The sequence below is a fragment of the Pan paniscus genome, chromosome 22 (genome assembly GCF_029289425.2).
Source record: "Pan paniscus chromosome 22, NHGRI_mPanPan1-v2.0_pri, whole genome shotgun sequence".
Classification (NCBI taxonomy): Eukaryota; Metazoa; Chordata; class Mammalia; order Primates; family Hominidae; genus Pan; species Pan paniscus.
The window spans coordinates 35347536-35374536 of NC_073271.2; the positions used below are offsets into that span (position 1 = coordinate 35347536).

Sequence of the window (27001 nt, forward strand, 5' to 3'; positions counted from 1 at the left end):
TCGGCTCACTGCAACATCCACCTCCCGGGTTCAAGCTATTCTCCTGCCTCAGCCTCCCAAGTAGCTGGGATCACATGCACCTACCACCACGTCAAACTAAATTTTGTCTTTTTAGTAGAGACAGGGTTTCACCATGTTGGCCAGGCTGGTCTTGAAGTCCTGACCTCAGGAGTCATCTGCCCACCTTGGCCTCGCAAAGTCCTGGGATTACAGGCATGAGCCACCGCGCCCGGCCTATTAAATACTCTTTACCAAAAAAGTTGGTTTCTCCCTCAAACAAATCAAAATGAAGACAAATAGCTTACATATGATTATTAAAAATCAATCAAAGATATTAAACAAAGACTTAGACACAACAGTAAAAGAAGCTACTAAGGAAAAAATGAAATGAATGTCATCAATATTTAAAACTTTCATCCTCAAAAGACACCACCAAAGAAGTGAAAAGACAACCCACAGAATGGGAGAAAAATTCTACAAGTAATATATCTACAAGTCATAAAGGACTGTATCCAGAATATATAAAGAATTCTTACAACAATAAAAAGACCCCCCCAAAAAAAGTGAAAAATAAGCAAAAGATCTGAAGAAGCATCAAACATGTTCAACATTACTGGTCATTAGGGAAATGCAACTGAAACCAAGAGATACCACTTCACGCCCATTAAGATAGCATAAATAAAATGGAATAATAACAATCATTGGTGAGGATGTAGAGAAACTGGAACTCTCATATTTCTGGTGGCAATATAAAATGGTAGAGCCAATCTGAAGGAGTCTGGAGGGTCCTCAAAAAGTTAAAACATAAAACTTGCCATACGACCCAGCATACCATCTCCTAGCGTGACCCAAAAGAAATGAAAACATATGTCTAAACAAAAACCTGTCATGAATGTTGATAAGCAGCACTATTCATAACAGCCAAAAAGTAGAAACAATACAAATGTCCATCAACTGATAAATGGATAAACAAAATGTGGTACATCCAATGGGAGAATTACTAGGCAATAAAAAGTAAAAAAAGAATGAAGTATTGATACATGCTACACAAATGCTCAACATACTAATCATTAGAGAAAACATTATGCAATGTCAAAGAAGCCAGTCACAAAATCATATTTTAAGAGCCCGTCCGGCTGGGCGTGGTGGCTCACGCCTGTAATCCCAGCACTCTGGGAGGCCGAGGCGGGTGGATCACAAGGTCAAGAGATCCAGACCATCCTAGCCAACATGGTGAAAACCCCTTCTCTACTAAAAATACAAAAATTAGCTGGGCCACCACTCACCTGTAGCCCCAGCTACTCGGGAAGCTGAGGCAGAAGAATCGCTTGAACCCAGGAGGCAGAGGTTGCAGTGAGCCGAGATCACGCCACTGCACTCCAGCCAGGCAAGACAACGAGACTCTGTCTCAAAAAAAAAAAAAAAAAAAAAAAAAAAGGGGGGGGCCCATTCATATAAAATGTCCAGAACAGGCAAATGCAGAAAAAGAAAATGTATCAGTGATTGTGAGGGGCTGGGGGAGAGGGAGGGACTGGCAAGTGACTGTAAATGGGAATAGGGTTTCTTTTAGGGATGATGAAATGTATTAAAATTTAATAGAGGTGACGATGGCCCAACTCTGTCAATATACTACAGGTTATATACCCCTTATCCAGAACGCTTGGGAATAGAATTGTTTCAGATTTCGTATTTTTTCAGATTTTGGAAAATTTGCATTTGCACTCACAGGTTGAGCATGCCAAATCCAAAAATCCAAAATCTGAAATGCACACTAGAACATCATGTTTATATACAGAAAGTTTCAGATTTTGGTGCATTTCAAAATTCTGAGTTGGGATGCTCAACATGTAAAACCACTGGATTGCACAAGTATACAGTATGTGACTATCTTAGCCATTAAAAGTTTTTGTTAACATTCAAAATGTGAAATTTCATATTAATCTCTGCAGAATGCTGTGTTTTCATATAAATTTGGGGTATATTCATTCAAAGTAAAGAATTAAGCCAAATTCATTTAAGATTATCTTATAACATTTTAAAGTTTTCCACTCACATGTCTTACAGAGCTTGAAGACTCATTTCCAGAAGATAACTCACGCCAGCTACGATTTCTTCTACCATAATTTGGATATTTACGCCTACATGTCCTTTGTCTAGACTGTGATACCAAAACCACTGAATCCGACTGAAACATAGAAAAACATGCGAATGAAAATCAACACCTAAATAAGGACAATATCAACAAAATGGGCATTCCGTCAAGTTTCCAAAAGGATTTAAAGCAAAAAGAAAAAAAGGCTTAAAAAGAAGGTAGCATTTTTGCCATACAGTTTTAACTCAAGCTTAGTAATTTTACTTTTAAGGTCCTTAGAAAACATGAGAAAATGCACATTAGATGGGCATTTTCCAAACTATGCTGTAAGTTAACTGGTTTACCACGAATGAGGGAAAATAACAATAATCTGAAAAGGATGTCGCCTTAAAAGTATACATCTCAGAAATGAAAAATACATATTCGTACATTATGATGCAGTAAGCAACTTCTCAAGGAATGTCTCACTATCTCTATACACAGGTGTAAAGAAAAAATGTTCAACATACTTATCATTAGAGAAATGCAAATCAAAACCACAATGAGATACCATCTCACACTAGTCAGAATGGCTATTATTAAAAAGTCAAGGCCAGACGCGGGGGCTCACACCTGTAATTCCAGCACTTCGGGAGGACAAGGCAGGCAGATCACTTGAGCCCAGGAGTTCGAGACCAACCCAGGCAACATGGAGAAACCTGCCCCTAAAAAACAACAAAAACAAGAACAAACAAACAAAAAACGAAAAATTAGCTGGGCATGGTGGTACACAGCTACAGTCCCAGCTACTAGGGAGGCTGAGGGGGGAGGATCACTCAAGCCCAGGAGGTTGACGCTGCAGTGAGTGAGCCATGATTGCACCACAACACTCCAGCCTGGGCAAGAGTGAGACCCTATCTCCCAAAAAAAAAAAAAAAAAAAAAAAAAAAAACTGGGGGGTGGAGGGCATCAAAAAATAGCAGATGCTGGTGAAGTTGCAGAGAAAAGAGAATGGTTATACACTGCTAGTGAAACTGTAACTTAATTCAACCACTGTGGAAAGCAGTTTGACGATCCCTCAAAGAACTTAAAACAGAATTACCATTCCACCGAATAATCCCATTACTGGGTATATACCCAAAGGAAAAGAACTCATTCTACCATAACGACATATATACACCTATGTTCACTGCAGCACTATTCACAATAGCATAAGACATGGAATCAGCCTAAATGCCCATCAATGGTAGACTGGATAAAGAAAATATGGTATATATGAACTATGGAATACTACCCAGCCATAAAAAAAAACGAGATCATGTCCTTTGCAGCAACATGGGTGAAGCTGGAGGCCACTATCCCAAGTGAACTAACATCAGAATAGAAAACCAAGTACCACATATTCTAACTTACAAGTGAGAGCCAAGCATTGAGTACAGAAGGGAACAACAGACATCAGAACCTACCTGAGGGCACAACATGGAAAAAGGGTGAGGACCGGGAAACTACCTATCAAGTACAATGCTTATTATCTGGGTAACAAAATAATCCATACACCAAAACCCTATGACTCGCAATTTACCTATATAACAAACTTGCACATATACCCCTGAAGCTAAAAGTTTTCTTTTTAATGTTCAAATATTAACTGTAAGTATGTGTATTTTCAGGTTTTTAATGTTTACGTAATTTGTTGTCTGTGCTTTTCAGTTCTGAATGTTTTAAATATATTTTTATCAAAACAGAATAATCATTCAAAATCAGCCAAATAAAGTAACTATATTGGTTTTAGTTTTTTTAAAAGGCATGCCATTCCCCAACCACAAAAGCAGATGAGATTACCCAATGAGAGCACATATTCCTTACATTTATGCACAAATCAATTTTCACATGAGTGGCCATCTGTCTAATGAGCATTGGTCAGTTTTAGAATTTCAACATTATCACTGGATGATCTTAAAATGAACTGAATTTTCCTTAATTTGTCAGTACTGATTTTGGCAAAAACTCGTATTAATGAGTTTCACGAGTGATAATAGGTTAACATGTAGGTGGGCCAAACTTTCACTAAGAAAAACTAGAAAATCTGGTAAAACATATTTTTTAACAAATCTGTTTAAAGGCACTTTATGCCTTAAAAGGTTATGAAGAATCACAGAACCAAGATCAAAAAAAGAAGGTGTGTGTGTGTGTGTGTGTATACACACACACATAGATATATATATATTTTAACCCTAGAATTTCATTCTGGAAGAGGAAGCTGGAAGGTTTAGCAAGTAAGCAAAATCACAGACTAACTCACGAGTTAGGCTAATAAACTTGCAATTCATGGCCTCCTATATGTAGGGGACTCCCCCAGGCTTTGGCTGTTAGCCCAAAAGGCTACAGCCTAGACCTGTAGGTAAACTACAGATAGAACAGTAATCCCAAGGAACTAAGGCCCATTCTTGTTCGGATAAGGCAATAAGGCTTGAGAGTGGCCCCAGAAGGCTGCCAGAAGTCAATGTAAATCTTCTCTGGGAATAAAGCCATCCTGTGCTTCAAATCTTTTCTAACATTTAACAATCAAAAAAGAAACAAAAATATGATGATAAAAAAGGAGAAAAATCAACAGGCAATAGAAAATGGTCCACAGGGAAGCAAGACATTGAAAAAAATGAAATTACCAGACCTGTTTTTAAAATAGCTATGGCTGCTTTCCAAGTAATTAAAACAATGAGAATTTTAGTAGAAAACTGAGAGCCCTTAAAAAAAAAAAATAAGAACCAAATGACAATTCAGAATCAAATAATTTAGTAACTAAAATTAAGAACTCAATACCACTGTTAGGCACTAGGCAATTTTTCTCAAGTTTTCAAACTACTCCTTTCTAACAGCTATATAACCTTAAGTCTACTATTTTAAATCCCAAACAGAAAACCTTAAGCAAGAAATACTCCACTTCAGATGAAAGTTACTGATAGTTTTATAAATCAAAAAGAAAACTCTATATTTCAATTTAATTTCTAATTTGCTAAGAAAACAGAATTTAGGTTACCTTATGTGAGAGTTGAAGAGTCTTTCTTTTTCTTCCTATTATATAAAGATTTCTTTCCTCTTCACCTTTCTCTAATCGGAAGTCTTCCAGCTTCCTACAAATTTAAATACCCAGTTATATTAACTACTGAACTGATGGATAACTAACGGATATAAAGAATAAAAACCAGTGTGATTCTATAAATCATAAGTTTATGTACTTTAAAAATACACAAAATCTCTGAAGTTAAAACATGTTAAAAATTTATATGAATATAAATAAAATCTCAGAGGCAGTTAAACCTATTTTTCATATCTGAGGCAAAAATATTCATTCATTTTCTGATTGGTACTATCAGGACCAATTCAAACAGAATCTCCCATAATAGCTTTTCAAAACGTCTTCATGATTTTCCAAGATTGCAATTCCTTTCTCTAAAGAAAAAATAAGCAGAGTCTGCCTTCTCCACATTTATTCAAGCTATGTTTGATAATTTATAGAAAACAAGAATAGCAATGTTACTGGTTTTTCTAATCACCTATATTTCACTCACATGATACAACAAAAAGATTATGTTATTGTGACCAATTTCAAAGCAAAGGACCTGCCATCAAGAAGAAGGTACTAAAAATCATTTTTCTTCTCTGGAAAAGACTGACTGTCCCTTTTCTCCAACTGGAACATTATTAAAAACACGTGGCTTTTATGTTTTTGTTTACTTTAACATCTCAAAGGAAAAAGGTTTATACTGAAATCTTGGCCATGCTCCAAGGTATAACTAGACACTCAGCAGAGTGTAAGAGTAAATGCTGTAAGGATAAAAACTGATTTTTAAGAACACTGCATTTTTCTCTAAGTACGCCAGACAGCCCACACTCAAGATTACAGTAGAACATTATTTTATCCAGCGGGGATTTCTAAAGCAGACTCAACCTTTCACAGGTTGTCAACTTCACTGCTTTATGTGTGTTTAAGGAACCATATAACGAGATTTTCAGCTTGCAGCCAAATAAAGTCCCACCTGATATCTGTATGTTTCCCTTTGACAATAAAGCAATACATACAATTGATTCTCAATCAATAAAACAAAGGAACACTTGACATAGGTATCATTTTCAGCTGCATGCAATTTTACTCCTAATGAGATGGTCAGCTAAGAAAAGTGGTATTAGCAAAGATCATAGAGTGTATATAAAAGAATTTTTATACGGCCGGGCGCAGTGGCCCACACCTGTAATCCCAGCACTTTAGGAGGCCAAGGTGCATGGATCACCTGAGGTCAGGAGTTCACGACCAGCCTGGCCAACATGATGAAACCCCGTCTCTACTAAAAATACAAAAAATTAGCTGGGCTTGCCAGCTACTCTGGAGGCTGAGGCAGGAGAATCGCTTGAACCCGGGAGGTGGAGGCTGAAGTGAGCCAAGATCACACCATTACACTCCAGCCTGGGCAACAAAAGCAGAACTCCGTCTCAAAAAAAAAAAAAAATTTATAATGAATAGAATTTCTACCGTTATTGGATCAAGACAAACTACGTGCCTGAATCCTAGGCACAAAAAGAATTACTTATACTGGCAAGCAACATTATATGCTCATAGCTCTGCACAGCTGTCATTTACCTTTATGCTTTTATATCTATTACTCCAATTTTTCACAATGGACACAAACTTTTATAGTCAGAAAACAAATTTTTAAATACTCTTCATCCTTATCAAATGATATCCTAACATACAGTTATGCAAAATTCACCCTTGTTTCCACTATTGGAACTGTTGTCATGGGCAATGATCACCACATCTCAATCAATTATCGCCTTTATAAAATTTCACATGAGCTTTATTTTAGAATAAAATGCTAGAAAGAGCTATGTTCTTTTTTGTGAAAATTATATTATGGCAGATAGCTAGCTGCCGTTCTCCTTTTCTTCCTTAGAAACACAATACCAATTTTTATCCAGGTTCTTTGCTGCTCTAAATAGATACTGTGTTACCTACTCTCCTCCTTAGCTTATTATGGTCAAATGACAACATTCTGGTCAATGAGTTATAAGCAGAAATGCCACATGGCTACTTAAAGCAAGTTCCTTTGACTAGAAATGCCCTTTTTGACATCTGAACATCTTTCTTCTTTTCTTCTAAATTTCAACCTACATCACAAATACAGATATGTAATAGCTACAGCTTCAGCAGCTATCTTGGACTATGAGGTGACCTTAAGACTAGAAGCCAAGGCTGGATGCGGTGGCTCACGCCTGTAATCCCAGCACTTTGGCAGGCCGAGGCAGGTGGATCACCTGAGGACAGGAGTTTGAGACCAGCCTGGCCAACATGGTGAAACCCCATCTCTACTGAAAATACAAACTTAGCCGGGTGTGGTGACCCATGACTGTAATCCCAGCTACTCTGGAGGCTGAGGCAAGAGAATCGCTTGAGCCCAGGAGGAGAGGCTGCAGTGAGCCGAGATCATGCCACTGCACTCCAGCCTGGGTGACAAAAGCGAAACTGTCTCAAAAAAAAAAAAAAAAAAAAAAAGGACTAGAAGCCAAGCTCCATGATGGGGATGAGAAACACAGGAGTCTAAGTTCCTGATTAACTGTGGAACCACTATTCCAGCCTTAGATTATTTCTAGTCTTCCTTCGGATAAGAAAATAAATGCTTGTGTTTTAAGAAACTAATTTTTCAGGTCTTTCTCTCTTGACACCTGTTTGCTTCCCTTGGTTTTGAAAAAGCATCCCAAAATGACACTTTTGGTTCTGATGACCATAAGACTTAGATGACAATTTAAAACTTAATTACAGCATACTATATACATATTGATTTTCTATATTTCTCATCACAATTCCACATTTTGCTTTTCACTATTTTCTAGTCCTTCCCAAATTCACAGAACAATATATAAGTACTATCTAATAACACTCCAGCATTCACTGAAACTCTTCTGGTTAAACATATAAAAACACAAAGATAAATTTACAAAATTATCTTCAAGCTATTAAGTTATTATGACATACAAACATGAGAAAATACTGAAACATTTTAGATATCATTCTAAAAAGTATTTCCTGCTTCCATTTCAATAACTCAAATCAGTACATTACAACTCAGCACCAAGGACACTACTGCCCATATTATAATTACAAAATATCATTTCTACACTTGATCTTAGCAAAAAGGCCAAGAAGCAATATAAAATATCATTTCTTAGGCTGGACATAGTGGCTCACACCTGTAATCCCAGCACTTTGGGAGGCCGAGGCAGGCAGATCACCTGAGGTCGGGAGTTCAAGACAAGCCAGACCAACATGGAGAAACCCCGTCTCTACTAAAAATACAAAATTAGCCAGGCGTGGTGGCGCATGCCTGTAGTCCCAGCTACTCGGGAGGCTGAGGCAGGAGAATCACTTGAACCCGGAGGCAGAGGTTGCAGTGAGCCAAGATCGTGCCATTGCACTCCAGCCTGGACGAGAGCAAAACTCTGTCTCAAAAAAATAAAAGAAATAACATTTCTTACTAAAAGAAAATAGGGCTGCTTAATTTCAGATATAGGTCAAAAATTTACAAGATGAACTATAATATCTTCCCCTGTCTCATAGTAAGGATGCTATGGAAAACTACTAGTCATTTTGAAAGGACAGGGAGCCTTGAAAAGAGGCTCCTCATGGCTAGAAAAGAGATGATTTAAACATCAATAAAGAATATCAGAAATAAGTTAAACCCCAGCTATTTGATTTATACATTAAAACACACACACATACAAATTGGTCGCTGTTGAATAATGAAAAGGAATAAATCTTTATTTTGAGGGGAAATAAAGCAAAATAATCAAGCATCTACTCTGCCTTTCCTACACAAACTTTGCTACTTGAAAACTAAGTATACTTGGGTTTCTTTTTTAGATTTCTTTTTTAGAAGTGTCCAAGATAATAAATGAAGAAGTTTTCATAGAGTTAAAAATCATGATTATACAACAGCTAATAAATTAATGAATCTAGACATTAAGCACTGATAGCTGCTAACATCACAAAAACCGAGGAGGCTATTTATGTGTGCCTTCTGATAGAATTATCACTTATGAAGCAGTCTTGCAAAAAACCGAAAACATTTATGACACCTGAAACAACTGGAAATTTAAACACAGCCTGGATATTTGGTTATACTGAGAAACCAAGGTACGGTTTTTTTAAGGTGTGATAACAGCATTATTTTATATATCTTAAAATTTCTTATCTTTAGAAATACACACTTATATGCTTATGGACAAAAATAATATTACATCTAGAATTTCTTTCAAAATAATACTGAAAGGACAAAAAGTGGGTGTGTGTGTGTATGGACAAAAAAAGACGGAGCCAGGCGTGGTGGCTCATGCCTGTAATCCCAGCACACTGGGAGGCTGAGGCGCGTGGAGCGCCTGAGGTCAGGAGTTCGAGACCAGCCTGGCCAACATGGTGAAACCCTGTCTCTACTAAAAATATAAAAAATTAGCTGGGCGTGGTGGCAGGCGCCTGTAAGCCCAGCTACTCAGGAGGCTGAGGCAGGAGAATCGCTTGATCCCGGGAGGTGGAGGTTGCAGTGAGCCGAGATCATGCCACTGCACTCCAGCCTGCGCAACGAGAGCGAAACTCCGTCTCGGAAAAAAAAAAAAAGAAAAGAAGCAAGACTGGCTCTGAAAACCTTTAATGTAGTAAAAACATTAGAGAATAATTCTGACATTTTCCTACCACAATTAAGATAGTAAGATTCCCACTCATTACTAATATATTTATACAATTATTTACACAATTAATGGAATACAGAATGTGTAAATAACCATATGAATATATTTTCACAGATAGAAACATTATAAATAGATATCCTAAAACAAACCTAAATATGCCTAGTGGTACCTCTGGTACAACCACTCTTCGTTTCCAAGCCTGCAGGTCACGTTCTGTAGCAATCTGACTGCGTGGAGCGTTTTGATGCATCTGACGAACACCTTCAACTTGTCCACTACGACGTAGACCAATATTTGGAGGGGACTGAATGTCTAAGCTCAGCCTTCTAAAACCTAGGAAAAAATGATGGGGAAGTGATTCCAATACACTTTTAAACTAATATACATTTAGCATGTAACAAGCACACGTTCACCTAAGATGCACACCAAAAATAAAGAACTAAGAGAAGATAGTATCTACTGAAAAAACTTTGTGAGAAAAATCTTTTTAAAATTTATTTTCTGTACAGACAAGGTCTTGCTATGTTGCCCGGGCTAGTCGCAAATGCCTGGCCTCAAGCAATCCTCTTAACCACGGCTTCCCAAAGTGCTGGGATTATAGGCATGAGCCACTACACCCAGCCTGACAGAATCTTAACATGACTAAGATCAAAATGTAGAATACTGAACAAACATTAACTATTAAACCTCGATTTCAATTTTTACTAGACTTTCTGAAATTATAAAATGTACATTTCACATTACATTATATATGCATTCCTAAAAACTGTGCCTTCTTAAAAATTGCATACTAAAAAAAGTCTTTTTGAAAAATTTGCACCGAAGACAGATACCTGAAATCAAAGTGGTTTTACAAGAGCTCTTACAACAGTAATCATGATTCTCATGATTCTCAAGAGATAATCTGAGCCACCAAGGCAAGTAGCTGTCAAGATGGTTATTAAAAAGTCAAACAAATAAAATGCTGTGGGTAAATGCCAGTTGTGCTTAAACTAAAGCTGGGCAAGTGGGTGATGAGGCAATGAAGACAACAGTGACGCTCTGAGCCTGAGGGGCTGCTGTTAAGGTGGGTATAGGAGGCTGAGCAACCTCCCATGAGCTGGAAGCCACAGAGAGACTAGCCTCTGAGGAGGAAGTCCTAGACAAAGTGCTCATTTTCTTACAACAGAAGGTGAAGGGGCTCCTGCTACTAACACAACAGAAAAACTGAGGGTGATATTGATTCTTGTGGGAGGCTATGGAGCTGTACTCCAGCTGTGCCAGCTCTTCTTGCCTAGGGAAAAATCCACGAGTGAATGCAACTTCTGCACTCTTCTATGTACCACACTCTATTTACCAATCACATGTGTACCAATGTGCATTAGAGAACACACTATGCTTCACCAACTTCAAATGGCATTAAATGCCCCGCTAGTAAACCAAGCATTTATATTAAAATACTATATATTGAAGAAACATTTTTGAACTGAGAAATATAAATTCTAAATTTAACTGCCCAAGTCATAGCATTATTCTCCAACAATCTGAAAACATGCATGAAGTTATTTATCACATCACTTATAACAGCAAAGCATAAGAAACAACCTAAATGCCCATAAAGAGATTACAAAGGTTAATTACTCCACACAGAGGAGGAGTATGAAGCTATTAAAAAAAAAAAAAAAAATAGGATGAAGAATTCTGTGAACTGATACTATTTCTTAGAATATATTGTTAAGGCAATACAGTAGGTGCCAGAAGAATGCGTTTATGTATCTTGTGCCTCTTGCCATGACAGACTGAGGACAGAGCATCAACTATTCAGTATTCCTGTCTAAATGCTTAACCTGAACCCAATTATGAGGAAATAATTAGACAAATCCAAATTGAGAGAAATCTTGTGAAAACAACAGGCCTGAATCTTTCCAAAGTACCAGTGCTCTGAGGAAACTTTTCTGGATTAAAAGACATAATCCTAAAATGTAATGAGCAGGGCTTATTAAATCCTAAATTTTTTTTTTTAAAAAAAGGCCATGAGGAAGGACAGTTAGTTATGGGGACAACTGGGGAAGAGTAAGTAAGGACTCAAAATTAGATAGCAGTGCTATATCAACAATTATCATATTCAGCTTGTTGAATGTGATCACTGTATTATGGTTATGTAAGAGAATATCTCTGGTTCTTGGATGATACAGGATGAAGCATTAAGATATCAAGTGTCACAAGTCTTACTTTCAAATGCTTCTGAAAAAAAACACATAGGAATGTGTGTGTGCACACATACACAAAAAAAAGCAAAAGCAAGTATAGTAATATAAGGAATCTAGGTAAAGAATATATGGCTGTTCATTGTATCCTTCTTCCAACCTTTCTTTCCAAAATAAAAAAACAAAGTCTTATGCTGTAAGTTTAAGAGAAAAAAAGTACTATTTTAAATGAATAATGAAACTTGTTAATCATATTGGACTAGAAACAAAGTAAATAGTGGAACTAACTGAGGGGAGACTGGTGATTGTTATGTATTTACTTCTACACTGTACTTTTAAGGACTCAACACTGAAAACTCACTAAGTTTTCAAACTTTCTGATTCAGTAAGAAAAATCATACTCTACCCAATACAGTTTTTCAAAAATTACCAATGTTAAAGCAAAGAAAAGCTAGAACTATGGTTTTATTTTAAAAACCAATCTGTTATTCGCTATTTAATACAATTTTGTAAATACTATATTTTTAGAGTACAAAAGGCTTCAGCAGTACTTGAAATTCAAAGACCCATTTGTTACTACATTATCTTACACCTCATGAAGCTACCTTCAGACTACTAATTAAGTTGTAAAAATACATTGTTTACTTAAGTTTCTCACATTACATGTACCTGACAAAGACTTCGTTTACTCTTTAATTTCAATGCAGCCATATTCAGGTAAAACATTTATCATTATTTATTACCTCTCCGGGGTGTTTCTTCACCATTTGAAAGTCCTCTTGGAATAGTATCCTGATCTGCTCCCATTCTCTGATCTTGCTGCTGCTGCAACTGTCTTATCATTCCATCAAGAATACTCGATTCTGGGCTGCGTTCATCATTATCATTGGTTTGCAGGCTTATAATTTGTTCAATCACCTCTCCATCACCTACAAATTCAATTATTTAATATATAATCATATAAAAGCAGAAAACAAAAAAAATTTCGTTAGGGTACAAATTAAAATACATTAACAATGGTCAGAATTTCCCATTTTTGAAAAATAACCAGTTTAAAAAGATACTCTACATATTCACCAAGAAGTCAGAGAAAAGATTCAAAGCCAACAAAAGTCTTCCTGTAGAGGACTAAATACTACAAAAACCTGAAAGCAGCCTCTGAAATTCCTGCAAGTGGAAGCATGGAAACATATTTCTGTAAAACTTTATTACGCTGTTTCACACTAATGCTTCTCACCATACTCGATATATTTCACTAAAATCTTATTCCCCAGTCTCTAACGGGAACAGAGCAACTATGGGTCATTTCCAATGTGGAGAAAATCCCTGAGATTTAATTTCTTCTCTATGTCTTAAGAAAGGGGAAAAAAGGGAGGTAAGACCTTTTTTAAGCCTTCAACAAGACTTTAGCTCTCCCTCTGCCCCAAGAGTCCTCGGAGAACAGTGCAATTGATGGTGGTAATTACACAAGCCTCTCCGACTAATCTCAAATTACTCTCTTAGATATGTTTTTAACATAGCTAGTACCCATAATTCTTATTTCAAGTACAGAGTTTTTCTGAGACGGAGTCTCACTTTTGTTGCCCAGGCTGGAGTGCAGTGGCGTGATCTTGGCTTACTGCAAGCTCTGCCTCCTGGGTTCAGGCCATTCTCCTGCCTCGGCCTCCCGACTAGCTGGGACTACAGGTGCCCACCACCATGCCCGGCTAATTTTTTGTATTTTTTTTTTTTTTTTTCAGTAGAGACAGGGTTTCACCATGTTAGCCAGGATGGTCTCAATCTTCTGACCTCATGATCCACCCACCTCGACCTCCCAAAGTGCTGGGATCACAGCCGGGGCGTGGTGGCTCACATCTGTAATCCCAGCACTTTTGGAGGCCAAGGCAGGTAGATCACTTGAGGTCAAGAGTTCGAGACCAGTCTCTACTGAAAATACAAAAAAAAATTAGCCGGGCCTGGTGGCGCACGCCTGTAGTCACAGCTACTCGGGAGGCTGAGTCTAGAGAATTGCCTGAACCCAGGAGGCGAAGGTTGCAGTGAGCCAAGATTATGCCACTGCACTCTAGCCTGGGTGACAGAGTCAAACTGTGTCTCAAAAAAATAAATAAAATTAAAAATAAAGGAGATTAATAAGGTGATAAAAGGAATGCAAAGATATAACTTGCCACCATAAAGACAGATAGAGAAACTGTAAAACCTCATATAGTATTATGGGATGGGCAAGGGAGGACATTTCCATCCTGCTACCTGAGTAAGACTCCCTTGCATATCACTGATAATGTCTTTGTTTTGCTATGGAAACCAAAGAAGAACTTAAAAGAGCTAAATGTTATATCTCATATTAACTTTGTCTTTAAAAATTTTATCAGTCTCAAAAAATGAGTTGAAAAGGCAGTACATAGAGGCTTAATCTAAAAAGATAAGAAGATTTTAGTTAGAATTGCTTATAACACAAAATTCCTAAGATTACAACATGATACCAAAGGGAAAACGGCAAAGAAGATTTCTAATCGGCATAAGCCAAAATAACCTAAGTCTATATAACTTTTCTTTTTTTTTCTTTTTGGTAGAGACAAGGTCTTGCTATATTGCCCAGGCTGGTCTTGAACTCCTGAGCTCAAGCAATCCGCCTGCCTGCCTCAGCCTCCCAAAGTGCTAAGATTACAAGCGTGAGCCACTGCACTCAGCCTAACTTTTCCTTCATAGCACAGAACACTTAACTGTTAACTTCTCAAATATCAGAATGTTAACTGTCTCTATGGAATAATACAATCGATACTGAAATATTGAAGGAGGGTTCTACCCATGAAAACTTAACTGCCGCAGGAAGTGTCCTTCTGCCATAAACAACTACAATACTGGAAAAAATATATGTAAAACAAAAGCTTTCAGACACTGGACAACAGGCAGCACAAGACTGTGATCCCTGAGAGAAGGGCAACAATGGAGAAAAACCCTCTGATTGCTCCAGATTACTGTCTGGAGGTAGTCTCCAGGTTACAGAACAAAAGAGAGAACCCAAACAGCATCCACAGATCTAACTGAGTTGAGGAGACAGAGGTGAGAGTTTGCTGGAAGAAGAATGTTAAAATACGCAGGACTGAAAATCAGAGGAGAGTGAACTGCACACAAAGCTCCAAAGATCTGTAATGAGGTCCCATCAATTATTTGACTAAATACTGATACGTGGCCAGGCATGGTGGTTCACGCCTGTCTGTAATCCCTGCACTTTGGGAGGCTGAGGTGGGCGGATCACCCGAGGTCAGGAGTTCGAGACCAGACTGGCCAGCATGGTGAAACTTCATCTGTACTAAAAATACAAAAATTAGCCTGGTGTGGTGGTGCACACCTGTACTCCCAGCTACTTGGGAAGCTGAGGCAGGGAAACTGCTTGAACCCCAGAGGCAAAGGTTGCAATAAGTCAAGATCACACCAATGAACTCCAGCCTGGGCAACAGAACAAGACTCTGTCTCAAAAAAAAATTTTTTAATTAAATACTGTTATGTGTGCACATGGGGTAGAACTCCACTACTGAGGGGAAAATATAAAAAAGCAGTTGCACAAAAATTTGCAGAGCTCTCACAGGACAGAAAATAGTTCAAGTTCCCAGGAGAAAGAATACACAGCAGAAGTGCTTTATGTACACTTCCAGTTTTAATACCTAGAATAGTAAAAAGACATGTATTCATGTGCAGAGCAGTGAAGAATATAATAACTCCTACTATTTTGGTTCCACAACCAAGATTTGTGCTACAGTGCCAGAAGTTTATTTCTACCCACCCATGATCCATCAGTACAAATGTCAACACTGTAAAAAAATAAATATCTCAGTATTGTTATGAAGATGGCTGTGACCTTGCAGACTCCATGAAAGGTTGCAGATACACCTATGGGTCTGCAAACCACACATTGACAATTTCTGCCCTAAAGCAACCATTACATACAAATAAACAGGTATTGCTAGTAAGACATTAGTGGAGGTCATATGGAACACAAAAAAATCATCAATCCCAAAGAAGAAAAAAAAAAAAGAAAAAGGAAAAAGGCACAAAGAATGAAAAGAATATAGAGGAAACAAATAGGAATACTCTATGTTCAAACCCATACCATATGAACATTTAAGTGTAAATACTCTACACTTAATAGAGTACTTAATACTTAAATCCCAATTAAAAGACAAGTTATCAGATTCAATATATAAAGACACAGATCAGCTGGAAGAACTGACAAAGATATACCATGACAATCCTAATCCAAAACAAGTTGAATTGGCTATATTAATATGAAACAAGACTCTTCAAAACAAAAATTATTTTCAGAGATACAGAGAAACATTTCATGAGAAAAGAATTATTTCATCCAGAAGACAAGCAATTCAAAATGTGTATGCACCTAATGAATGAACTTTAAAATACATAAAGTAAAAACTGAGTAAACTGAAGAGAGAAATGACAAATTCCACGTGACAGTTGGATATTTCAATCTGGATGATAGCCCCAAACTGGAAACAAGCCTTTAACCATTAGTGAATGCAAAAACAAATGATAATATACCCATCTATTCCATGGGGTATTATCAGCCCCAGTGAATAAACAGGAACAAACTACTGATACATGCAACAACACTAATGAATCTCAAAAGCACCACACTAAGTCAAAGAAGCCAGACACAAAAGATTACACTTTGTGGCCAAGCGCGGAGCCTCATGCCTGTAATCCCACCACTTTGGGAGGCCGAGGCAGGCGGATCATGAGGTCAAGAGATCGAGACCATCCTGGCCAACATGGTGAAACCCCATCTCTCCTAAAAATACAAAAATTAGTTGGGTGTGGTGGCACACACCTGTAGTCCCAGCTACTCAGGAGGCTGAGGCAGGAAAACCACTTGAACCCGGGTGGCGGAGGTTGCAGTGAGCCAAGATCATGCCACTGCACTCCAGTCTGCTGACGGAGCAAGACTCCGTCTCAAAAAGATTACACTTTGTATATAAAACCCTCTTAAAGTACAAAATTAAAGTGACAGAAAATGTAACACTGATTACAAGGGACTGGGAGAAAGGAGAGGACTGACTCCAAACAGGTCCTGGGGACTTTTGGGGGCAGTATAAATGGTTTGTATCTTGATTGTGGTGGTAGTTACTTATTATTTAACATCTGTCAAAACATACTTGACAGCCTGGGCAACATGGCAAAACCCCATCTCTACTAAAAATACAAAAATTAGCCAGGTGTGTTAGCACACGCCTACAAGTCCCAGCTACTCAGGAGGCTGAGGTAGGAGGATCACTTGACCCTCCTGCAGTCAGCCAAGATCGCACCACTGCACTCCAGCCTGGGCAAACGAGTAAGACCCTGTCTCAAAAAATAAACACACATACACTTGAATTGTACACTTAAAATTGGTGAATTTTGTATATAAAGTACACTTCAATAAAAGTAATAAAAAATAACATTTGAAATAGCAACCATATAGTAATCTACATTAGGTTTTAACTTTATATATAGCTGGTGATTTAGTTTCAGTAAATCCTCATCCAAACAAACAAAATAGCATTTTTTCTTTAACATCTGTAGAGAAACACTGCCCTGCTATTAACACAAAAAAGAACTTTGCACTTGTCTACGACAGAGAAAAGTACAGGACAAACCTGGAACATCCTACATCCAGAAAAGGAAAAAAGTGACTGAAAAAGTGTAAGGACTTGGGAAAGGACAGCTTCAAAAGGCTCTGAGAGTCAAACCTAAGGATTACGTGAGTAATACAACCCACTAGCCACACCCAGAAGCCCATACTAAAACTTAATAAGCCTCATCAATAAATAAAGGGGTGAGCAATAGACAGTCATATGCAATGATACATATGACGCAATGAGGGAGCAATGATACATATGATGCAATGACAGAACAATGATGAAGTTAGAAAATAACCACTTTGGAGTATTCACAGTAACAACCGATTCAGGCAAAACTCATCAATGGGTCCTAAAACTTGAGGGTAAACTTTGACAATGAACAGGTTATTGACATATCTCCCCACAAATAACTATTAATTACAAAGAGAAAAATACTAAGTTTATAGTGTTCAAAAACAACATTACCAGTAATTAGACAAACCACAATCATAAGCATCCTGACAGGATGCTCTATTAAGACTAGAACATCATTTATGTTCTATTCTGTCAAAAATGCATAACTGGAACCTAATCAAGAAGTAGACAAACCCAGATTGAGGCCTTCTACAAAATTCCTGACCTGTAATCTTCAAATACATCAATATCATGAAAGTCAAAAACTGACAACCTGCTCCAGATTACAGGAAATTAAGGAACTATGACAACTAACTTTCGTATTTCGTATGTGGTCCCAAATAAAAATTGGGAGAATTTTAAAAGCTATAAACGAACATTACTAGAATAACTGGAAATTTTTGGTTACACACTATAGATTTGATAATAGTATTATCTGAGTGTAAAACGTCCTAATTGTCATAAGTGTCTATAGTTATGTAAGAGAATGTCGTTCTTATTTAGAGGTAAATGGTACATGAGGTCCAGAAGTTAAATGGTTCAAAACAATACACAGAAAAAATAATAATAAAACAAATATTGCAAAATATTAATAATTGGGGATCTAAAGGTAAGGAAATTATTTATATTATACTTTAAAATATTCGAGTACAACTTTAAAAAAAAAAAAAAAGACTGCACTTACTTGTTGCCACATAGCCCAGCTGTGGAATCAAATGTTCATCTGCAGAATTTTCTCGGCCTGGTACTAATCTCTGATACTTGGTTGGATGAGGATTTCCATCTACATCTACCAAGAATGGTGGAGGCATAAGATGAGGAGCCTGCTGAGTTTGCTCATCTAAGACATAATTATTAGAATCTCTAATAAGTGGTCGATAGTCAGTATGGAAGAACATCTGATCAGGAATCTAGAAAAATGAAGTTCACAGGATGACATTTTAAGGTTCACGCATTTTAAAGGAAACAAATATTAAACAGTTAATTAAAACTAGAAAAACAAGGAAATCAAATCACTCAGCTAAACTGTTTCCAAAACATAGCTCATAACTACTTATTTCCAAAACACAGCTCATAACTATTACTTGCATGCTACAACAAAGTATTAAAAATGACCTTTTCATATGGTTTGCTGCATCCAAAACCAAATATCAGAAGGTGCCCATGAGAATCTGTACAGGCAAAATGCTGTCCATCCTGTGAAAACTTACAGTCAAACACAGCTCCATGTCCTTGTCCTTCAATCTAGGAAACACAAAAGGAAAAAAGTTAGGACCAATTCTATGCAAGTGATTTGCTATGTAAACTTTTTTAATGTGGATAACCTGTGACAATATATCCCTTCTGAAAAAAAAAAAAAAAGTTTCAGCCAGGCATGGTGGCTCATACCTGTAATCCTAGCACTTTATGAGGTGGAAGCAGGTGGACTGCCTGAGCACAGGAGTTCAAGACCACCCTGGGCAACATGGTGAAACCCTGTCTCTACTAAAAATACAAAAAATTAGCCGGGCGTGGCAGTGTGCGTCTGTAGTCCCAGCTACTCAGGAAGCTGAGACACGAGAATCGTTTGAACCGGGGAGGCAAGGGTTGCAGTGAGCCAAGACTGCACCACTGTACTCCACTGCACTCAAGCCTGGGTGACAGAGTGAGACTCTGTAAAATAAAAATAAAAACAAATGTTTCATTAAGCATATACATCAATCACTATTCCCAAAAAATAAAATTGATTTTGGATACAACTAGCCCAGAAAAAAGTCTTCAAAGTTCTTCTAAGCATTAGTTCTCCAAGTGCTCCAATGAAGGCTAACAACCCAATCCAAAGTGAAGGCTTCTTTTACTTCTTATAAACAATTTCATAAATTTTTGTCTTAGTATATAATAAAAGGATAATAAGCTACAAGATAAATGATTAAAGATTAACCAAATTTGGTATTCATGAACTAAAATGAACACTTTTCTAGATTTTAAGGTGGGCTCTACTTCAGCTCATTACTAAGATGACTAAGCACCATGCAAAATTTGGCAATGCTGCCGGGTCTCAAGCATATATATGAAAAAGTCTGCAGCCACAACTACCTTAACAGAGATTTCAGAAAGGATGCTCTAAGTCTATCATGAGTGTAACCTTAAATAGATTACTTTTATACTGTTTTATTCTTCCTTTTAAACTGTTAACTATATTAGTTTAATATCATCAATTTATAGTTAAGTTAGTTATTTGGTTAACTCTACAGTGTAGAGCTATGCATATTTGTTGTCTGCACCTTTAACTTTCCGGTAACTAAATGTTATGCGTTCAGTGTTGGAGAAATGAGACATCTACTCAGTAACTGCCAGAACAAACTCACGTCCACGCCCAAGTAAGTCACTGCTTGAATAGTGATACTTCACTATTGCTGCACATGAAAAGGATGACAATTAGCAAACATGGAAAAAATAAAGTTACTCGGATATTCAGAGGATTGCTGAATAAGATATGCATATTAATTCATATTCTCTTAACATAAAAAGGAAAAAATTGTGTGTGTATATATATTATATATATATTTTTCCTCCAACTGATCATTAAAACATAAGAACATGGTTTCACCCACATGGTCCTTCTAGGAGCCACCTGTGCCACAGCACAACCTGCATATATGTACCATTTTGCATCCCTGGCCTGGGACCTTCAGTCATGGTTAAAGCAGATGCCAGTGGGGAGGGAGTGGCAAAATCTCAAAGCTGGAAAGCTGAAGATGGTGGCAGCAACTCTGCCCATCATACATGTGGACTTAACAGCACCAAAAGCTTTTCTATAAATACTTGCTGAGATGAAAGTTTTCTCAAGTGGGCAGACCTATCTAAGCAGAGCAAGGAGGACTTGGGGTTTCACTTGTAACTGGAAGCGTCCTATACAATGATTCCTGACAAAACGCAACCTGCAACTGTGTCTGGAGAAAAATGTCACATTAAAGTTTATTATGTATTCATGAAATATTGTTGCTATTAATAACTGACAACCCTATTTAGTCTATCTAGAATTAGGAATTATGAGCCTCTTAGCTGAGCACTAAGGAAATGTCAGTAAACAAGGCCAATTTTGGCTATGCAACTGGAAATAAGATCATCGTTGCCCACGTGAAATGTTTTTTCAGATTATTCTTTGGCATAGAGTTTTTCCGCTTATATTCTGCTTAAAGCCTAAATTAATGTAGTTTTTTGTGTTGAGGAGTTAAATTCAGGATGTAATATTATTACTGAGTTTGAAAGGATAGTTAAGGTAATGGATGTATCCCACGGATTTTAAAACGACAGAAAAATTGTCCAAGAATGTTTAGTTTTTTCCAATAATTTGAATACATAGAAACGCAGCTTTCAGAGATGCCTAATTGTCTATTTGTACTTTGATCATACTATTTAAAATGTTTTAGAATGCATTTAATCAAAGGTCTAAGAACCTGAGAATCAAAGGTCTAAGAACCTGAGAATCAAAGGTCTAAGAATGCATCAGCATCAATAGGATGCTACTACACTGCCTCTAAAATACATCACACAGGCCAGGTACAGTGGCTCAAGCCTCTAATCCCAGCACTTTGGGAGGCCGAGGCGGGCGGATCACAAGGTCAGGAGATCGGGACCATCCTGGCTAACATGGTGAAACCCCGTCTCTACTAAAAACACAAAAATAAAATTAGCCGGGCGTGGTGACAGGCGCGTGTAATCCCAGCTACTTGAGAGGCTGAGGCGGGAGAATGGCGGGAACCTGGGAGGCGGAGCTTGCACTGAGCCGAGACCACACCACTGCACTCCAGCCTGGGCGACAGAGAGAGACTCTGTCTCAAACAAAACAAAAAAAAAATCGCACTTTGAATTGTAACAGTATAAACTGAAGAGTAAATTCACAAAATGTCTCAAACATATAAAGCCTTAACAGTGTTAAAACCCTTTTACACAATAATTCCTTCAGAATTTATCTTAGGGAAATAATCATGTACAAGGCTATTCAAAGTGTTATTGTCATACATATTTTAGAAACCACTTAAGTATTCAACAATAGAAATTAATTGTGTAAAAGTTAACTTTCTTCTCAGACAGGCTGAATTTATACTCAAAAATACATCTGTAAATTCTTTAAAAATAAAAATTTCAAAAAAAAAGGTTTTACATGAAATAAGATTACAAAACTATGTGCAAGCACATTTACCCATGTAATCAACCTGCACATCCTGCACACAGCAGGTAGCCCCTGAACTTAGAAGTTGGAGGAGGAAAAAAAAAATACCACTGTGTGCAAAGATGCCAACTAATAAATATGGAAGGAATAATGCCATTGGAAAATCTTCAATGGATCCAATACTTGTGGGTAAAAATTTAATGAGAAACAGGATATTCAGATTAGTCTCAAAAGCGCTACTAAAAAAATTAGTTTAATAATTATATTGGGATCGCCCCACTGTACTACTCCAGCCTGGGCGACAGAGCAAGACTCCATCTCAAAAAAAAAAAAAAAGAAAAAAGAAAGAAAGTGGCACAGCCTGGGAGGCGGCGATGAGAGGCTCGCACGCCTCCAGCCCGGCCCCGGACCCCCGGGACGGAGAGCCGAGCAGCCCCGGCTCTGGGCTACGGACTATGGGCAAATAGCTCTGACCACCCGGCGAAGCATGCCGCCTGCCTTGGCCTCCCAAAGTGCCGAGATTGCAGCCTCTGCCCGGCCGCCACCCCATCTGGGAAGTGAGGAGCGTCTCTGCCTTGCCGCCCATCATCTGGGACGTGAGGAGCCCCTCTGCCTGGCTACCCAGTCTGGAAAGTGAGGAGCGTCTCTGCCCGGCCGCCATCCCATCTAGGAAGTGAGGAGCGCCTCTTCCCGGCCACCATCCCATCTGGGAAGTGAGGAGCGTCTCTGCCCAGCCGCCCATCGTCTGAGATGTGGGGAGCGCCTCTGCCCCGCCGCCCCGTCTGGGAAGTAAGGAGCACCTCTACCCGGCCGCAACCCCGTCTGGGAGGTGAGGAGCGTCTCTGCCCAGCCGCCCCATCTGAGAAGTGAGGAGACCCTCCGCCTGGCAACCACCCCCCGAGAAGTGAGGAGCCCCTCCGCCCGGCAGCCACCCCGTCTGGGAAGTGAGGAGCGTCTCTGCCCGGCAGCCACTCCATCCAGGAGGGAGCTGGGGGTCAGCCCCCACCAGGCCAGCCGCCCCGTCCGGGAGGGAGGTGGGGGGGTCAGCCCCCCACCCGGCCAGCCGCCCCGTCCGGGAGGGAGGTGGGGGGGTCAGCCCCCCGCCCGGCCAGCCGCCCCGTCCGGGAGGGAGGTGGGGGGGTCAGCCCCCCGCCTGGCCAGCCACCCCGTCCGGGAGGGAGGTGGGGGGGGTCAGCCCCCTGCCCGGCCAGCCGCCCCGTCTGGGAGGTGAGGGGCGCCTCTGCCTGGCCGCCCCTACTGGGAAGTGAGGAGCCCCTCTGCCCAGCCAGCCGCCCCGTCCGGGAAGGAGGTGGGGGGGTCAGCCCCCCGCCCGGCCAGCCACCCCGTCCGGGAGGGAGGTGGGGGGCTCAGCCCCCCGCCTGGCCAGCCGCCCCATCCGGGAGGGAGGTGGGGGAGTCGGCCCCCCGCCCGGCCAGTCGCCCCGTCCGGGAGGGAGGTGGGGGGGGTCAGCCCCCCGCCAGGCCAGCCGCCCCGACCGGGAGGGAGGTGGGGGGGCCAGCCCCCCGCCCGGCCAGCCGCCCCGTCCGGGAGGTGAGGGGCGCCTCTGCCCGGCCGCCCCTACTGGGAAGTGAGGAGCCCCTCTGCCCGGCCAGCCGCCTCATCCGGGAGGGAGGTGGGGGGGTCAGCCCCCTGTCCGGCCAGCCGCCCCGTCCGGGAGGTGAGGGGCGCCTCTGCCCGGCCGCCCCTACTGGGAAGTGAGGAGCCCCTCTGCCCAGCCAGCCGCCCCGTCCGGGAAGGAGGTGAGGGGGTCAGCCCCCCGCCCGGCCAGCCGCCCCATCCGGGAGGGAGGTGGGGGGGTCAGCCCCCCACCTGGCCCGCCGCCCTGTCCAGGAGGGAGGTGGGGGGGTCAGCCCCCCGCCCGGCCGGCCGCCCCGTCCGGGAGGTGAGGGGCGCCTCTGCCCGGCCGCCCCTACTGGGAAGTGAGGAGCCCCTCTGCCCGGCCAGCCGCCCCGTCCGGGAGGGAGGTGGGGGTGTCAGCCCCCCTGCCCGGCCAGCCGCCCCGTCCGGGAGGTGAGGGGCGCCTCTGCCCGGCCGCCCCTACTGGGAAGTGAGGAGCCCCTCTGCCCGGCCAGCCGCCCGGTCCGGGAAGGAGGTGGGGGGGTCAGCCCCCCGCCCGGCCAGCCGCCCCATCCGGGAGGGAGGTGGGGGGGTCAGCCCCCCGCCCGGCCAGCCGCCCGGTCCGGGAGGTGAGGGGCGCCTCTGCCCGGCCGCCCCTACTGGGAAGTGAGGAGCCCCTCTGCCTGGCCAGCCGCCCCGTCTGGGAGGGAGGTGGGGGGTCAGCCCCCCGCCCGGCCAGCCGCCCGGTCCGGGAGGTGAGGGGCGCCTCTGCCCGGCCGCCCCTACTGGGAAGTGAGGAGCCCCTCTGCCCGGCCACCGCCCCGTCTGGGAGGTGTACCCGGCAGCTCATTGGGAATGGGCCATGATGACAATGGCGGTTTTGTGGAATAGAAGCGGGGGAAAGGCGGGGAAGGGATTGAGAGATCGGATGGTTGCCATGTCTGTGTAGAGGGAGGTAGACACGGGAGACTTTTCATTTTGTTCTGTACTAGGAAAAATTCTTCTGCCTTGTGATCCTGTTGATCAGTGACCTTACCCCCAACTCTGTGCTCTCTGAAACATGTGCTGTGTCCACTCAGGGTTAAATGGATTAAGGGTGGTGCAAGATGTGCTTTGTTAAACAGATGCTTGAAGGCAGCATGCTCGTTAAGAGTCATCACCACTCCCTAATCTCAAGTACCCAGGGACACAAACACTACGGAAGGCCGCAGGGTCCTCTGCATAGGAAAACCAGAGAACTTTGTTCACTTGTTTATCTGCTGACCCTCCCTCCACTATTGTCCTATGACCCTGCCAAATCCCCCTCTGTGAGAAACACCCAAGAATGATCAATAAAAATAAATTAATTAAAAAATAATAATAATAATAAAAAATAATTATATTGGGAGGCCGAGGCGGGTGATCACTTGAAGTCAGGAGTTCAAGACCAGCCTGGCCAAGATGGTGAAACCCCATCTCTACTAAAAATACAAAAAATTAGCTGGATGTGATGGCAGGTGCCTGTAAATCCCAGCTACTCGGGAGGCTGAGGCAGCAGAATCACTTAAACCCAGGAGGCGGAGGTTGCAGCGACCCCAGATTGTGCCATTGAACTCCAGCCTGGGCAACAAGAGAGAAACTCCATATCCAAAAAAAAAAAAAAAAAAATTATCACCATAGTAAGGGGACAAATAAATATCATGTGCCTCCTAATATGATTCATGAAGGACACAATATCATTTATGTTTTATTTCATTTAAAAAACTATAACAATCTAATCATGAAAAAATATCAGACAAAACTGAGGACACTCTGTAACAATACTTGCTAATATTCAACAAAAGTTAAAGGCCAAGAAAGAGGAAAACGAAAAAAGGCTGAGAGGAGCTGGTGACAATTAAAGAAAACTAGAGGCCGGGCACAGTGGCTCACGCCTGTAATCCCAACACTTTGGGAGGCCAAGGCAGACGGATCATGAGGTCAGGAGATGGAGACCATCCTGGCTAACACGGTGAAACCCCGTCTCTACTAAAAAATACAAAAAAATTAGCCAGGTTTGGTGGCGGGTGCCTGTAGTTGCAGTTACTTGGGAGGCTGAGGCAGGAGAATGGCGTGAACCCGGGAGGCGGAGCTTGCAGTGAGTTGAGATTGCGCCACTGCACTCCAGCCTGGGCGACAGAGCGAGACTCTGTCTCAAAAAGAAAAAAAAAAGAAAAGAAAAAAAAGAAACCTAGAAAGATACAACCACTTAAACACAATGCATGAGCTTGAACTGGATTCTGGTCCACGGAGCAAAATATATCTAAAAAGATGTTACTATAGACCTGACTAGATAATGCTATCTTATAAATGTTAAATTTGCTGATTAGTAACTATAATTATGATTATGTGGAGAAATTCTAAAAAGATACAGTAGGATCCTCATTTGGTTCTAGAATATACATATGCAAAAAAAAAAAAAAATTTTTTTTTTTTAAGAATACACCTGTACAGAAAGAAAAAAGGCCGGGAAAACCTAATGATGTTTGATCTCTATATCAACCATCTTGGGATTTTTTTTTTTAAGAGAGTGTCTCACTACATTGCCCAGGCTGGACTTGAATTCCTGGGCTCAAGCAATCCTCCTGTCTCAGCCTCCCAAAGTGTTAGGAGTTCAGAGCCACCATACCCAGCCCAAGGTTACTGAAATTGGAGTAATCAAATATTGTAATATTTGGTTAATATTGAATATTAATAATGTCATTTTATTTTATTACTATTTTTATATTTCTATTTGTTATCAAATATTTCAGTTTGTTATCGAATATTTCAATAAATTCAAGTAGTGAAAAAGTTTTTATAATTGCCATACTTTTACCAGTTTAAACACACAGGCACATAAAATGCTCAACAGGTAACTTAAAAATGTCTCCCTCATATAAATCAGTCATACAGAGAGTTTCATGTATGTACGTATATACATGTAGCTGTCTAATATTTAGCAGGCTTTGAATATGCTGATTTGTAAAAACAAACTGCCAAAACAAGCAGATCAATTTCTGGCTAAGCCGCATAACCCAAATACTCCAAACAAATTCAAGCATGTATCAAGGTACATCTCACTTCACTTACCATATTAAAATAATGTTTCATCTTGGTACCTTTTGTAATATCCCATATAAATATGCTGCCATCGTGTCCTGCAGATAACATAATTCTGGAATCAAAGGGATGCGTCTCCAGAACAAATACTTCATCAGCATGTCCCTTTATTTAACAAAGTCATAACATT

General features: G+C 40.5%; 1 protein-coding gene across 2 annotated transcripts in view; it reads right to left on the minus strand.

Moving 5' to 3' along the window:
- BRWD1 (bromodomain and WD repeat domain containing 1) overlaps positions 1-27001 on the minus strand; it is a 134192-nt gene that overhangs the window by 61410 nt on the left and 45781 nt on the right. For both annotated transcript variants that reach the window (XM_063601440.1, XM_055105204.2), the window contains 7 exons: positions 26842-26976; positions 19134-19262; positions 18703-18928; positions 12735-12920; positions 9955-10138; positions 5109-5202; positions 2054-2185 (listed from right to left, as the gene is read on the minus strand). In XM_063601440.1, coding sequence (XP_063457510.1) covers positions 2054-2185; positions 5109-5202; positions 9955-10138; positions 12735-12920; positions 18703-18928; positions 19134-19262; positions 26842-26976 — 1086 coding nt within the window. The remainder of the gene's footprint in view (positions 1-2053; positions 2186-5108; positions 5203-9954; positions 10139-12734; positions 12921-18702; positions 18929-19133; positions 19263-26841; positions 26977-27001) is intronic.